Raw genomic sequence first — 14,614 nt, forward strand, 5'->3', positions numbered from 1 at the left:
CCAAACTATTATATTCTGATGATGTTTGCTGTCCATTTGATTCGTCATATGACTTTAGAGCCTTTCATCTCCTTTTAAGAAATATTTTCCAGGAAGCAGACCTTTATTAAGAATACATATGTATTATGTATGTGTATATATAAAAAGTACATATTAATATTCATATTCTTGACACTTTTGTTGAAAATATTATCATAGTATATAAGCTGAATAGGTTTCAATATTACTTAATCTTTGGTGGATAAGGCTTACTCTGAGATGAAAAGTAATTAAAATAAAAAGTTGTTTTATTACTTATTACTAAGTATAAGTAATACTTATTTTTTGTAATTAGTAATGCTTAGTAATTTTAACTTTAATTCTTGTTTATGGGATTTCTTTAAGTAATGGAAAATAGTTCTGAAAATGTGAAAGTTTAATGCTTTTTCTTCCTTTCATTCTATCACCTCAAATATAATTTTCACTTTAAACTACCAATTGTATATTGTAAATTAAAGACTGGAGATCTGTATTTGGAAAGGCTTATAATACTAACACAGTTGCTTTCCTGTCCATTTAAATGTAATAAATAGTTTTGTTAGATACTGTGCTTGTTTTACAGTGTGTTTTTAAGGTGGCTTCAGATTTACTGCTGGGAAAATCTCTAACGTTCAAAGTAAATTGTTCTATGAGGGAGTTTTTGATGTCCAATAGGAGCAAAGTGCTATGATTAAAAAAAACAAATCCAGTTAAATTCCTTAAGGCAAACTCACTTCATTACCTCATCTATGGATCAGTACACCAAGTTTAAAAAGAAAAGGCATGTCTCTGGAGCAATTCAAATGGCAGAAAATCTTGTGATAGTTGAATTGAACTAATAATAAAATAGAGTGACAATAGAATAATAGTAGGAAAAGAAAAAAGGTAAGCAAATGTATTGTGTTGAACATATTTGTCCTGAGTCTTCTATAAAACTAATAGAAATTGGGTTGTTTCCAATGCAGATCTCTGTTTGATTCTCTTTGTAAGACTTTAAACTTGATTTCCCACCTTTACACTTGCCAGTGTAAAGAAGCATTTTGTACCCGGTATTTTCAGATTTTATCTTAAGAAATTGATTAGAATTCAAGCTATTCATACTCCTGTAAGAAATAACATTTCTTGTTTGCATATCTAGTCCAGCTTTATTTTACAATATAAAATCACATTGTATTACTCTGTATTTGCCATACTGAGCTACAGATGTATGACTTGGATGCATGTATTAGTTAATGCTGTAAACTAGTAGCTCTGACCTACTACTCAAATTGGAATGGTAAGTAGGAAGTGCTATGTTGCCATTTCTGACAAGCACTATGTGGAAATTTTAGGTGTAAATTGTTGTGCCTGTAGGAATTTGGGAAAATCACAGCTCATTAGCTGTTTCTGTTGAAAGGTTGGCTTCCCTTTTGTAGAGGGATCCTAAAAGAACCATGAAAACTCTCTTTCAGGAGTCATTGCCTTGCAAAGAATCATGGTAACATCAGCCAGCTGCCTGATAGTATCATGGCATAACAGAAAATAACTTGTAGGGACCTAATAACCTGGAACAGCAGTATTGGATTGTATTGCATTATTTAAGGAGATATTTCTGTGCCAAGTGTTTTGTATCTTTCTGACATATGGTAAGAAAAGTGGGGTTTTCTCCATCCTTCCTTCCTTACTTATTCAGCAAAATCCTCTTGATTCTCTTGGTTCTAATATTTATTTTCCTGAGTTGTAGATTAAAATGTATCTGGAAGAACTGAAATTTTAATCTAATAATAAAGATAAACTTGAAGAATTTATGTGTATCTCTGTGCATTTTATTGGTGAAAACACTTAATAGATTGAGAAATTATTTTGTTTATTTGATGTTTTTGTCTTGAATGCATTTCAACTTCTGTTGTGTTTAATCTGTTTTTTACTTCCTAACATGTCATCTCTCTTATGAAATGAAAAAAGCAATAAACTCACGTCATTAAATAGAATAACATTTGGAAAAGGTACATTTTTTCCATAATATACTATTAATTATTGCATTCAATTAAAACCGGGTAAGTCTGCTTAAAGATAGTGTACAACTTAGAATATGCCCAAATCAATGTTCTGGAATTTTACTTACAAAATATGCTTTGTTGAAATGCACCCTGCTTACATTTCTTTAAAGATTCGTAACTGTCCAATTATGTAACAGCTTGCAATAAAACCATTTAGAACTGGGAAAGGGAAGTATTTCTCTCTTTGCTTAATGTAAGAACATGGTTTAAATGTGAAGATTTTAATAGACTACAAAACAAACACTTAAGAGAAATATTTGCACTAAGGGTTTTTTTTCTTGTTGCTCTGCAGTCTCAGTTTGAACTCAGGGTATTCCATATTCGTGGAGAACATGCTGTATCAACTGCTCAGCTTGAGGAAACCATTGCACATTTGAAGAATGAACTTGATAATAAGTTAAACAGAAGAAATGAAAAAGCAAAGGATATTGGTGTTTCTACTGAAGATGATAACCCACCAAAGGCATACCGAAATGTATGTATACAGACTGACAGAGAAACTTTCATAAAGCCTAGTGAAGAAGAAAACAGAGCTGTGAAAAATAACCAAATAGTACCCAAAAAGCTTAATATTTCTTCTTTGACACATAGTATATCTGCCCAAAGTGAAAATAAGGACAATTACAATGTACAGTCATCAGAAGGTGTCTTGTCTTGTCAAACAAAACAAATGCTGCCTCCTCCTCCTCCACCACCGCCACCACCTCTTCCTCCCCTTCCTGATTCTTCACTGTCATCTTTAGTTCCTCCACCACCACCTTTGCCAATGGGTCCAACTTCACTGACACCTCAGTTTGGATCTGATCCACCACTGCCACCTCCACTTTCTGAAGGCTGTAGGAATTTTCAAGCACCACCACCACCGCCACCACCACCCCTTCCAGGGCTGGGACCTCCTGTTCCACCTCCACTGCCTGGATCTGGGTTACCTCCACCCCCTCCACCTCCTGGGCCTGGGTTCTTCTTTAATAGCACTTTATCTTCAAACCGAGGTCCTCGAAAACCTGCCATTGAACCTGGCCGTCCCATGAAGCCTTTGTACTGGACACGAATACAATTGCAAGATAACAGGTAAAATATATTTGCTTGGACTTAGAGGTGCTCCTTATAGGTCATGATACAAGGATGGGTATACTATTCAAGACTTAATAACAAAAAAGTGAACAGTGTAGGAATGTATAACAAAATCAATGTGGAGACATGGAATTTACGTGCTTTTAGAAAAAAGGTGAATCAGTTCTAGAAGTCTGAAAATTATAAGTTGTTTTTAAATACTACATTTAAATTAAAATTATGTGTATTATGAATGAAATTTTTTTGCATCATAACAAAAAGATGGGGTTTGGAGGTTTTTTTCCCCCATAATTCAAGCACTGCAAGGATGACCATAGTGACAGGGTGCTTCCCAGATTTAGCACTAAAAGATAAAATGATAGCCAAGAGATTAGAAAGATTTTTTTTTTTTCTTAGAATTAAGTCTGAGTTAGAATTAGAATTGAAATGTTAGAGTTTGGTCAGGTGAGAACTTAGTTTTATTTTTGCTTTCCAGTCACTTCATGTGATTTTATCTTCAGAGAACTATGTTGTGTCATCTTCGATGATTCGAGTTCTAGAAACTGGAAACAGTTTAGCCGGAACCTAACCTCTGTGTGTAATTCTGTCAGAGCAGGAAGAGTACAGCATACGTATAAAGTATGCAGCTCAGCAACCTGTAGCATGAAGTGTCCATTATGGACAAGTCTCAGTACTGATGGAGACCTCTACAGCTTTAAAAAAAAATAGATATAAAATTAAAAAAACCCCACCCATCTTAGTGTGATTTAGTGCAGGGATAAAATCCTAGATGTGCTTGAGGGAGGGATGCCATCAAGTGGGACCTTGATATGCTTGAGTAGTGGGACTGCAAACAAGGCCAAGTGCAAGGTCCTGCACCTGAGTTGAGGCAACTCTCAATAGAATCTGTGGAATAGAGGAGGTAGACTTAGATGGAATGTAAGGAAGAAATTCTTTACTGTAAGCGTGGTGAGGCACTGAAAGGTTTCCCAGAGGAGCTGGAGATGCCTCTTTCCTGGAAGTGTTCCAGATTGGGTGGGGCCCTGTGCAGCCTGGTCTAGTGGAGGTTGTCCCTGCCCATGGCCGGGGGTTGGAATGAGATTTTCAAGGTTCTTTCAACCCAGGTCACTCTGTGGTTCTGTAACAGTATTCTAATAGTGTATTCTGTTGTACCAAACCCAAAGTTACTACGAAATACACTGTTTCATTGATTAGTTTGTAAGTGGTCATTTGGAAAACAGGCATAAATAAACAATTTTTAGACAGGTTTTTGAAGTGATCCTACAGTCTTTGTTTATGCTACCCATTTATTTAGCTGACAGGAGAAAAGCAGTTCTCCCGTTTACACTTTCTGGGCCAGCACAAATACCTTACTGCCAAAGTGGAATGTGGCTTCAAGCGCTACTCAGCTGCTCTTTTGGATTTGAGATTCTAACTTTCCTTCTTGTGTTTATTACTATAATATAGATCTCATTAGGAGGGATGGCTCAAAAAGGATTTTTGGGGGATGCTTAAGTGACACAGACTGTTTTATTTTGATGAGGAGTTGTTCATTAATTCAGGTCCTGCATTAATGCCAGTAATGAAATTACATTATTATTTTGACCTTAAAGTTCAAATCATTATTATCTGTGTTCAAAATTATGTTAGCCTAGCAGCAGTTACCAAGATACTAAATTTAAACATTTTAATAAGTTAAATTATATTACTATATATGGCTTACAGTCATAGCACATCATAATATTATATGTGCTATACTGTGTATATACACACAGTATATTACATACTGTATTATGTACTGTGACTATATTATATATTTTAATATATTATGAATTACTATAAATTATTTATTACAGTTTATTTATCTTATAATAATGATTTTATTTAAATTCTTTATTTAAGTTATTTGCTATTATTATTCATATTATTTTTAGGTTTATCTATTCTATTTAAACACTGTTAAAGTAAGTATCTGCAGTTAAGTGGATTTAAGTGTGAGTTTTATTTTACTTTACAACTCTGAATTTATTTTGATGAGAAAGTACCCTTATTCTGGTATAATAAAACATTGTAAGGTGTTAATATTTTATATAAAATATTTGACAGGAACAAAGAAATTAATGAAACGTCAGTTGTATGCTCTTAGTTTTTCAGAATTAAAAGCACTGAAATATTGTGGAGCGGGAAGCTTGAACATTTTAGTTTTACTTTCCCAATATTACTTTGGCATAATCGTTTAGTAGGCAATAAATAGTTGGTCCATAAATAATCTTTATTGTAATTCTTCCCATTGAATCAATGAAATCAAAGTTTTCTTTCTGCAATAGTGCTTGTTCACCAAGCTTTTGCAAGGTAACTCATAGCATTTTGATGAACTACTGGTCACCAGATGTAATGGTCCCGCATTTTCATGGTCTGTATTGGAACTGGAAACTTCTTCAAGGGTTTGCTGCTCAGATCAGAAGCTGTCCAGGACTTCTTGTTGCAGAGCCAGAAAGAATCCTTCATTTTTCAGTATTGCTGAAACGACAGCTAGTATCGGGAAGAGTGAAGCTGTGGAGCTCTAAGCATGTCCTGTGACATAGAATATGCTGCATCAGCAGATGTGAATAGAAAAAAATAAAGAGTTCCTTAAACATTCATGATAGTAGACAGTTGAGCGTTAAGTTGAAAAAAATCCTAAATTTGAAAAAAAAATTTTTTTTTTTAAATTGGTTCCTTTCAAATTGGTAGGTTTTCCATTTTGTTGCACATTACATCTATGTTTAGTGACATCAGCTATTTGTATTTTACACTGGTTTTCATCACTTTTTTAAAATTGCGAATAATTTCACTGCCTTTTAGTGACATCTGCTGGAAGAACTGGTCCCACCTTCTACTGAGAAACAGACAAGAACACTCAAAAGTTTTGTCCCACATTTTTTCCTGAAACATTGAAATTTTGAAACAAAGCCCTTTCAGAATTATTGTACAATGTTTGTAGCACTACATATTATTTTCCCCTAATCCAGATGAAACTAAAGGATTGTTTAAACAAGCTCCCAACTGATCCAAAACTAAATCTGGTCTTGGAAGGCAAAAAAACAAGGAAAGATAATCCACATTTAAAATTTACAGTTGGTTGAATGGAGAAGAATACTGGCTAGTCTCCCAGAATATAAACCACATAATTACTCTAGTTTCTCAGAACTGCAACAAGGATAAAAATGAACATACAACATCTGCAGATGACGTGAAGTAAATCAAGTCCTATACAAATTACCCCAAATGCTCTTAAAAGATGCTTGAATAAAGTTTGTTCACTATTTGTTGATACTGTTTATTTTTATAAGTCTAAATAGATTACTGGAAATTTCTCAAAAAAGCTGCCGTTGAAATACTCCTAATCCTAGTTGAAGTGGCAGAAGTCTCTTGAGATGTATTTCACAAGCTGCAGTTGTTGGACGAAGAACTGTACAATACGAATGATGCATTTTGATAGTCTAGCAGGCACAGGCTAAATAGCGGAAACTAATAACTAAAACTAACAGCAAAACTTTCTGACTCCTTACAAGAGCAAGGTATAGGGAAGGAACGCTCTTTGTGTTGCTTTGGGTTTAAATCTATCATGGATTTTTGTCTATTATGGTTAGATCTATTATGGTTTCTCATAAATGTTTAGAAATTTTATTATTACCTTTCCCTTTATAGGAAAACTGCTATGCCAACATTATGGGAATCACTGGAAGAACCTGATATACTTGACACTACTGAGTTTGAATATTTATTCTCCAAAGACACCACTCAGGAGAAAAGAAAACCGTTATCAGAGACTTACGAAAAGAAAACCAAGGCCAAAAAGGTATTTATTGTTTTTTTGTTTGTCTTTTTTTTTGTGTGTTAGTGTTTAGTCTTTCATTTTGAGAAAACTCCCCTTTAATTTTTGGATTTTTTGTGAATGAGCAATCAAACAAGCTATGGATTGCTGATTCAATCTCAGTTCTCTTGCTTGAGAATGCAGGGCTGTTATTTACCTTGGAAGATGTTTTGCCTTTGATAATGAAAGTTCCACATCCCAGTGAGGTAGAAAAAATACCATGTAGGAGAACAGATTTAAAGTTCTAATTCATATTTGCAAGTGCCAGTATTTCAGGCCATTACCTGCCCTTGAGCTGATTTATTACTAATGCCTGTCATTAGTTAACTCTAGCAAACCTCCCTTTCACTGAGATTAATTTTATTGGAAAAAAAAATTTAAAGCAACATTTTGAAAAAGGATTGACAAATTTTTTTTAGTCCAGTATAGCTAAGGAGTTGTGTCAGGAAGGGACAGGACAATCATGTCTTTAATGGCCAAAGCTACATGCAGTAGCTGTGTCATTGCTGTAGGGCCAATATTGTTTGCTTCAGACGTGATCCATTACAGAGGGAGCTGGCACTTGTCAATTGGGATGTGCAGATAAGAAAAAGAAATGGCATTAGTAGTATTTGCCGCCAGAAAAATTCTAGGCTGAATAATAATCAATACTGTTTTCCTAAACCAGTGTGATTACACATCAGAAACTACTGAAACATTTATTGTGTTTTAAATCTCATTGAGTTTACCTGCTTGGAACCACAAGAGGGCTCTTTGCATGTGAGCTGTGCTTGCTACCTTCAATTTTATAATATATAGAATGCGAAACATGTATACATATTGGTGCTTTCAGATATTTCAGAACATCTTTGATCATAAATTCCTGGTATTGTGTCTTAATGCAACACCTAATGAGAAGTATCAATAAGGCTATAGAATTTACAGAATTCAAATTCATGCTGGCATTTTTAAATACACACCAAAGAAATAGTTGTTACAGTCCTTCAAATATTACACTGAAGTTGGACATCAACATCTCTGTGAAAAATACTTTGAGATATTTTACTTGACAAATACTTGAAGTAAATTTGATACGTAGCAGCAGCCGTAGCCATAAATTGGATTAGTTCACATATCTTATGCCTTCTTTCTAATATTTATGTTTACATTTCATTAATTTACCTTTTTCAGAAAGAATTATGTAATAGGAAATACAGGTTTCTAAAGAACTTTGAAGAATGCAATCACTGTAATTTTAGTGGGGAATTGATATGCACAAATAGTTGCCTTTTTATTTCAAAATCTCAGTAGTTAAGGGAGTATATCTACTTCTCCAAGTGGGTGACAGCAAACCAGGTACAGAATTATGCCTGTATACTGAGAGACGAAATTGTGTTTTTCTTTTTCCTTGCTGCTTTGTAAAGTAACTTCTTTGTTTGAGCAGTACGATTTTTTAATGATCTCTCTTGGCTTATCCAAAATTGAATTGAATAATACTTATAGAACATATTGGTATAATAATATGCATTATTTCTTGTGAGCAACCAATGTGTTTTCATACAACTGCATCTTTTTTTTATTTCTATCACTGTTTTAATTATTCTGCTTTGTGGTTAAAGGTAAACTTACTATTTTAAGACAATGGATAGATATATTTACTGAAATTAATGAAATGAAAGAGGTTCCTTTAAAGTACTGTATGAAAATACAAAAATAAATTCCCTAAAAGATAAATTCAGAATTATATCTATTGCTGTGTCTTTAGTTTGGTCAACTGATGGGATTGTGATCATGGCCTTACAAACCATGGGAGTTGTAGGGTTTTTCATGAGAATTTAGAAAACTCGTGATCAGTAATGTGAAACATTCAATCATTTGGTCAATTTAAAAATTAAAAATAAATCCACTTTTAGAATTCAAAGAAAATATTAATTGAGTACAGCAGCATTTTTTTAGTGCATTCTGTCTTTCCACCTTTCTCGGTTTAATGACTCATAGTAGCAACTGACTGTTTTTACGGACAGTTGGCCCTCTTAGATGGTCCTGTGTTTTTCTTTGTCTCTCTGAAATTCTCTGCTGGCTGGCTCCAGTGGATCAGTCTTGGTGGGCTGCAAACAATACAGTAGTAGAAGGCATTTTATTTTCTTACAGGAGGGTTTATTAGTAGATAATAACAGAGAGCTCCTGTAGATCAATATAAAGCTGTCAGTTTGGCTGGTTTCATTTCTCGTTTCTCATGCTTTTTCTTGGCTCTCAAACTTTCTTGCTTTTTTTCTAACAATTACATCTACTAGGGTTTTAGCAAGAATCTTTTTGCTTCAGTACATAAGTTTCTGCTTGTCTGGTCCTAAAAATGGTACCAGTGTCACATTATAGGGGATTGTATAGTCTGGATAAAGATGCTTTCAACAGACATTAAGAAACACGAATCTTATGAGGCTCATCATATATTACAGATTGAGCTGATGCTGTGTCATTATGTACTTATTTGTGTATTCCTTCTTCATATTCTCTAAAAGAGCCTTCCAGAGCAAGATACAGGTACAGCAATAAAATCTTGAGTTGTAGTTTGTGTTTGAAATAGTTAAGCTATTTTATTTAGTGATGTCTTTTAAGACTGATCCGTTCACTGCATTAAACCTCTTCTCTGCACAAACTATGCCCTATTTCATACCGTCTTCTACAAACTAAGTTCAGCCTCCTTGGTATTTAGAAAAGTGATGGACCAACAGATAGTGCAGGTCTGCTTATTAAAACATGATTATTCAATACTTTGCTCCTTGAATGAGAATTACATCAGTGCCTCCCTTGCAGTCAAGTTCCTTTTTCAATTGGAAGTAAGATTTTATCTTTTGAATTAGAGGATAATTGTTTCTCATTTTACTCCTTTGCAGTTCCAAATAAAACAATATTTTTCAGTTTATTCTCAGAATTACTAGTTCTGTGAAACCAGTTGGAATAATCTGTATGCTTAGGCTGTGAAATGAATGCTTCTGTGGAAAGCCTATAGAAATTTCAGTCTGTTCTGTTCTTACCCATTTTTCCACATAGCAGACACTGTGTGGCAACACAGATTAAAAAATGCACCATATGCTGAGCTTTTTTTGCTTACAGCTGATAGACACCTGCCATTTTCAGCCAGAAATGTTGAAATGCTGCCCTCCATAGGCTGCACCAGGGGAGGTTTAGGTTGGACATTAGGAAGAATTCCTTCACTGAAAGGGTGATTAGCCTTTGGAATGGACTGTCTAGGGAGGTGACAGAGTCACGGTCCCTGGAGGTGTTAAGGGAAAACTGGCTGTGGCACTCAGTGCCATGGTCTCGTTGACATGGTGGTGTTCGGGCATAGGTTGGACTTGATGTCAGAAGTCTATTCCAACCTAATTGATTCTGTGATTCTATATAAATAGAATGGCTGGTCTATTTTCCAGTCCCATTTGGCAAGTTATGCACAGGAAGGAAATTTCTGAGTATACATTCATATTATATACATATTTATACTCATTTATATAATATAATTACAATATAATATATAATATATAAAATTAATATTTATAATATGGAATATATTACTGTTTGTACATATATATGCTCACTGTCAAAATAGGAGAATACATTGAGGACTCTCTGGACTTCTCTGCTGGTTGTAGTTACCTTGGTATTTTCACTTATTTCTTGGAAAGCAGAATACAAACTCTGCAGCCACCACCTATTTGCGAGAGGCTTCAAATGTACTGAAGTAGATCCTTCAGAGGGCTTTCATGTATCTGAGATCTGGTCTGAAAGACAAAGATAAGCACAAAGCTAATGCAGTTAACCACAAGGTTAATATGTTTAAAGATACACAGCTACCTAAAAGCTAAGATGGGGTATAGCTGGCTAACTGACTGGTAATAGTTTAGCAGAAAGAGTCTTGGCATTGTAATGGCTCACAAGAGGAACATGAATTGTCAAATCGTGGTACTACTAAAAATGAAAACCAACTCTGACAGATCAAGAAACATTGCTTGCCCAGCCATGTCTCAGTTAAGAACTGCATCTAGATTTAGGCACTACAACCCTTCATTAAAAATTTGTTACCTAAAGAGTCAAGAAGAGGGAGAATGATGAAAAGTGAAGTAGTCTCTAAGGAAAGAATCAAATTATTAGGATTGTTTAGTCTAGAAAGGAGAAAGTTGATTGAGACACACAGTATAAGTGTAATCAAGTGCATGCAGCTGCTGGAAAGAAAAATTATGAAAAGCTTTCTAAGAGCAAGGATACCAAAGGAATGCAGAAAAATTTTGGCTAGGGAAATTGTGTTTCTGCATTTGGAGATCTTTAGGAAAGTTTGTTTAGAGTGGTACACATATAATTGATGCTGTCTTGAAGTACAGAAATGCTGTAGATGACATCTTGAGTGCCTTTTCAACATCTTGACACTGTTAATCAATTAAAAAACATAAAGTCCACTTTCTGTCCATTGTCCTAGGCATTGAAACAGCTGGCTGTACTTTTTTCTAGAGTGGAAACACTTTCCTGATTCCCAAATTTGTTGCATTCATGCCAGACAAAAATGGCTTATTGGGTTACACTGAGTTCTAGAGGCTTCTGACAAATATGTGGGGGAAGAAAGGAAGGGAAATCAAGAATCTAAGCAGCAATGGTAATACAACTTCTGAAAGGACTGCATAGAAGGTGATTTTACTATTTTTAGAAATATAATAATTTATTTTGGAAAAATATAGTACATTCTATACCCTCTGAAATAATTCCGGAAACTCTTGTTCTTGTGCATTTATCTTCTCTGCATGTATAGAATCTTTTATTCAATGTTCTGCAGTATTATGTAGGTAATGATAAAAATTAGTATTCTGGGGGGTTGATATTATGTCTTAATAAAAGGATTTGGTTTTTTCTATTTGGGAGAATTTAATGGCTAGATGAATATATTAGTTATGTCCTGTTATTAGAGAAAAATACTATGCAATATATTTAAATATTGAAAATACAATTCTTCTTTCATAAAAATATTTTTGAATTAAGACTAGATGCATTATAATCTTATATGAAGTAATGTAATGCAGTAAATGTTTGGAGCTGATGTCCATGAATTGGAAAAGAGATGATTGCTGACTTTACCAGAGACTCTAGGTGGATAAATAATCTATGGAAGGAGTGGGATTTCTTTCATTGTTATTTTATAGTTCTGAAATAGTTGAATCTGTAGCAGGAAAAGTTGAAATGACTGGGAAAAAACAAAAGCCCATTAGGACCTGAATATGAATCAAATAAATTTCTCTCTGTTTTTTGGCTAATTCAGCTAGCGTAATCTAAATGTGTAAGTTACTGGTATGATGTGGCTTGATCATACCCATTGAATCTAGAACTTTTTATGCCATGTAAAGTGTTGTGGTCTTTAGTTAAGCTTTTTCAAATGCATGCAGGTCATCCCATTTTCAATATTACTTAGAAGTTGCAGCTTCTTGGAAATCAAGAAAGAGAAGGGCTAGATCCACCAGTTTATTTTAGGTAATAAGTTTAGTTTAGGTGTTGATTCTGTTGGACATTTAGACTTTAAATGCCTTTTGAGTGTAACTCCCTTTTTTACCTCCTTTATTTAAAGCATCACTGACATACTTTCAAAAGTGCTATTGTTAATCTAGACTATGTTCATCATCATTTCTATACTTTCTTATGCAAAGATTTCAGATGTAGCATTCTAGACATACAATTTCTGCACCTATTCTGTTTTCAATTAACATGAAAATATTTTTCTAGGAATGTATGGTCCATTTAGTAAAAGAAATCTTAAGTTACATTTATGAAAATGTGAATGGGCTGCAACTATGAAGTTTGTTGTAGCAAAAATATTCAACTATAAGTAGATTCTCTACAGTACCAGTAAGGTCCATAACTGCTTAGTAAAACAACGAGAACTGAAAACAATGAGTATTAAAAATATAACCTAATTTTTGGAAAATAAAACCAACCAAAAGCCCAAACCCTGTCATTGTTTTTGAAAGAGCTCAGCTTTTATAGATTTGAATATAATTTGAGGGATCTAACTTCCTTCTCACACTATGAAAGTCATCTATAAGTATTTTTATGTCAGATGAAGGACTGAAGTGTTACATGTAGACAATTTTGCTATCATTCATTGTATGTTAAAATTTCTTGTCTGTACATATCCATGCAAAATTTTTAGCTGATGGGCACATGTAATTGTTTCAAGCCATAGTTTCTCCTTTCCTGTTAAATTTGCAGAACCAACATTATTTTATTACCAAGTAGGAGAAAGGCAGAATTAGGATATATATTTTGGAATGAAATAAAAGACATTATTCATTATGTATTAAGCTATGATCCTCTGTAATCTTGAAAAATAGGTTATTTAGAAAAGAAGATTCCTTTGCTGCAATTTTTTCCATGTGCATTTTGTAGCTAATTGCTAGACTTAACACATATTTTGAAGTTGTGTTAGTTTTTCTAATATATTTGAGCACTTGTTAGTAATTTATTCTCAAAAACTCAAGTATTTTCTATACTTTTTCAAGAAACAGGATAGTTGGATATTTGTGATGCCACTCTGTCTTCATCTTACCAAAAAAAATGAGTAAATGTCAAGTAATTTGTGTCAGGTGTATGCTCCAAATGAAAGTCCATCAATCATTTTTGGCCCTTTAGTGCAATGATTATCATTTCAAAGACGCAGGAGGACATTAAAGATAATGGCTTTTCTGTTGTCTATTATCTCTAACAGATTTCACATAATTATTAACATGTGTTCTCATTTACAAAGAGTGTCAATATTTTGAGTGAATTGCATTTTTTTAACTGAAAGGGATATGTCTGTCAGCAAGTTTTTTGTCCATCTAACTAAATGAGAAATTACAATTAATGAATTTTGTGTTTCTGCAAGAAGGACAGATATTGCAGAAAATGTTGGAAGCTTTGCAGGGTTGAAACACAATGACTGTCTTCAGCTGTCTGCATAAGATAATAAACAGTGTTCAAACTTAAGAAGAAGTGGTAAAATGCTAGTGCATGCTCTTCTGAGGCACTCTCACTTTCTTTTTATATTTTGTGCTGTGCTGAGTAAAATAACTGGCATTCCTTGTTTATCACAAAGCCCTGAAGTCACATAGAATATAGAAATTATCCATACAGTGAATATCTGTTTTGTGGTATGTCTTACTTTTGCAGTTCTGATAGGAGTAAAGATACTGAAATAAGTTTCTTACTAGCTTTCTTTCATACCTCCTGTTTCAACCTGATAAATTGCCATTTGTGTGTCCTTTAGAAAAAGGCTAAAAGTAGTGGGGTTTTCAAGCTAATAAAATTGTAAATAGGCTTTTAAAAATATAAAGCTATGGTTCATCCATGCTAAGGAAAACACAGTTAAACTTGGCTCTTGCTTGAGTAGGAATATGAGAGATGATGTCTAGTCTTAAGCTTCTGAAATTTCATTGGTAACTTATGGAGTGTTTATGCACAATGGCTTGAGGGGCATAATTTGGCTTCTTGTGCAGGATATTCTTCCTGTGTCTGAGCAGGGTTTCATCAATCTACTCATGGGTCCAGGCTGTTGATTTGCTATAAAAGTTAGTGAGTGGGAATGGAGGGAAATGCTGCGATATGCAGGACAGCTTTTTAGCTTATGGCTTTTCTCAATAAAATTAAATATTAT

The 14,614-nt window shown here is 34.0% G+C and overlaps 1 protein-coding gene across 6 annotated transcripts in view; it reads left to right on the forward strand.

Annotated features, from left to right (window-relative positions):
• Positions 1 to 14,614, forward strand: part of FMN1 (formin 1) — a 188,912-nt gene that overhangs the window by 88,939 nt on the left and 85,359 nt on the right. For all 6 annotated transcript variants that reach the window (XM_017742015.1, XM_017742018.1, XM_017742017.1 and 3 more), the window contains 2 exons: positions 2,350 to 3,128; positions 6,801 to 6,951. In XM_017742015.1, the coding sequence (XP_017597504.1) occupies positions 2,350 to 3,128; positions 6,801 to 6,951 (930 nt within the window). The remainder of the gene's footprint in view (positions 1 to 2,349; positions 3,129 to 6,800; positions 6,952 to 14,614) is intronic.

Source organism: Corvus brachyrhynchos, unplaced genomic scaffold (assembly GCF_000691975.1).
Source record: "Corvus brachyrhynchos isolate BGI_N302 unplaced genomic scaffold, ASM69197v1 scaffold115, whole genome shotgun sequence".
NCBI lineage: Eukaryota > Metazoa > Chordata > Aves > Passeriformes > Corvidae > Corvus > Corvus brachyrhynchos.